Source organism: Phytophthora infestans, genomic scaffold (assembly GCF_000142945.1).
Source record: "Phytophthora infestans T30-4 supercont1.180 genomic scaffold, whole genome shotgun sequence".
Classification (NCBI taxonomy): domain Eukaryota; phylum Oomycota; class Peronosporomycetes; order Peronosporales; family Peronosporaceae; genus Phytophthora; species Phytophthora infestans.
Window position 1 is genome coordinate 24,076 of NW_003303579.1, and position 1,421 is coordinate 25,496.

Below are 1,421 nucleotides of genomic sequence, written 5' to 3' on the forward strand. Positions count from 1 at the left end.
ATTTTCGAACAAGCCCTCCAAGCCGAACACGGCCTAAGTTCACGACAGAGAAATTCGCCGACCCACTTGGTTCCCAAGTGCTGACTTGTATGTATGGTATCATCGTGCCCCGCCTAGTAATAATTGTTAAATACCACAAAACAAAATGTTGGTGAAACTGAAAAGATGATCAAGATAAGGTTAAAAGTCATGACGATTCTCCTAGCTTCTCCGTATAAGGCCGCCTTGAGCACAGCGAGATTTTTTGCTGTTAAACGTGGTGCCATCCATAAACAGTAAATGAATGCAAGATGTATGGAAGAAATCCAGCATCTGCCTTGCCTACTCCTTGTCGACTTGAACAGCAAGAGCCGAGCCTGAAGCTATGGCAAGTGGAGCATCAAACAGGCTCGTCACAATTTGCTCGATCTCGGTCGGTGTCTTCCCGCATCTCGCGAGCTCCAGAACCAAGTGCTGACGGTCTTTGCCCACAAGGACGTAGCGGTGATCCACAGCTCGCTGCGGGTGGGTGGCAATTGAATTTATACGGGGCTCCACGATCCTCCACGCCTCCCAGTCTTGACGGTTCTGGTTTGCACACCTGGCTTCATTGCTGTCGTTGCAATGAAGGACATTCCCCGTGTGGCACGACACAAAGTACAGCGCACAGCTCGAGTCCGTCTCCATGGTGAAGAGCTCCCACTCGCCAGGCTCTTTAGGGTCAAAGACGCACTCTCCATTTGCACGAACTTGGAGGAAGCGTCCATTGTGAGCTGACTGGATGGCGATCTTGTCGTCACGGACACGATGTAAGAACACTTGCTCGTAGCGATCGCGGTTGTCGGTTAAACAGCGAGCCTTCTTGGAGCCAAGCGGGTTCTGCAAGCTTTTTCCTTTGCGGATTGACTGAAGGATCACTGATGAGTTAAACGGAATCTCGGTTAGATCCATGGCGAAGCTTTGGGTGTGCTGATCAGATGAGCTCAAAATGGCAAGTGCGATGAAGAAGGAGAGTGCCAAAGGTGGCTTCTACTGTACATTGTGCAATATGACTGGCTAGGACAGATGGAAATCTATAGAAGAAAGCATTCAGAATGAAACTTACATTCCCCTCGCTGTTACGTGAACTGACCCGACAAACGGAAGAAAAAAATTGTGATCCGCAGTTTTACTTAATGAAACCCGCACGTCTGATCGTAGTCGTATTCAACATATACGAGGTTTTGGGCGATCCGAGTGATCTACTAAACCCACACGAGGCTCCAGGATCCGCCACGACTCGTTGCGTTGATAATTCTTGTTGGTGCACTTGACGACGCCGTCGACCCCACATTGTAGCACATTTCCCGTTTGACACGACACAAAAAAGAGAGAACACTCTGAATCTGTCTCCATTTTGAAATATTCGCGAGGACCGAATTGTGTCGCTTCGAAATTACACG

General features: G+C 48.8%; 1 protein-coding gene across 1 annotated transcript; it reads right to left on the bottom strand.

Annotated features, from left to right (window-relative positions):
* Window positions 1-321: 321 nt before the first annotated feature.
* On the bottom strand, window positions 322-961 carry PITG_20910 (uncharacterized protein; the record flags this gene model as incomplete). The annotated part of the gene is made up of 1 exon (XM_002895418.1): window positions 322-961. The coding sequence occupies one exon, from the start codon at window positions 928-930 to the stop codon at window positions 322-324; it is 609 nt and encodes a 202-aa protein (XP_002895464.1).
* Between the last annotated feature and the right edge of the window lie 460 nt (window positions 962-1,421).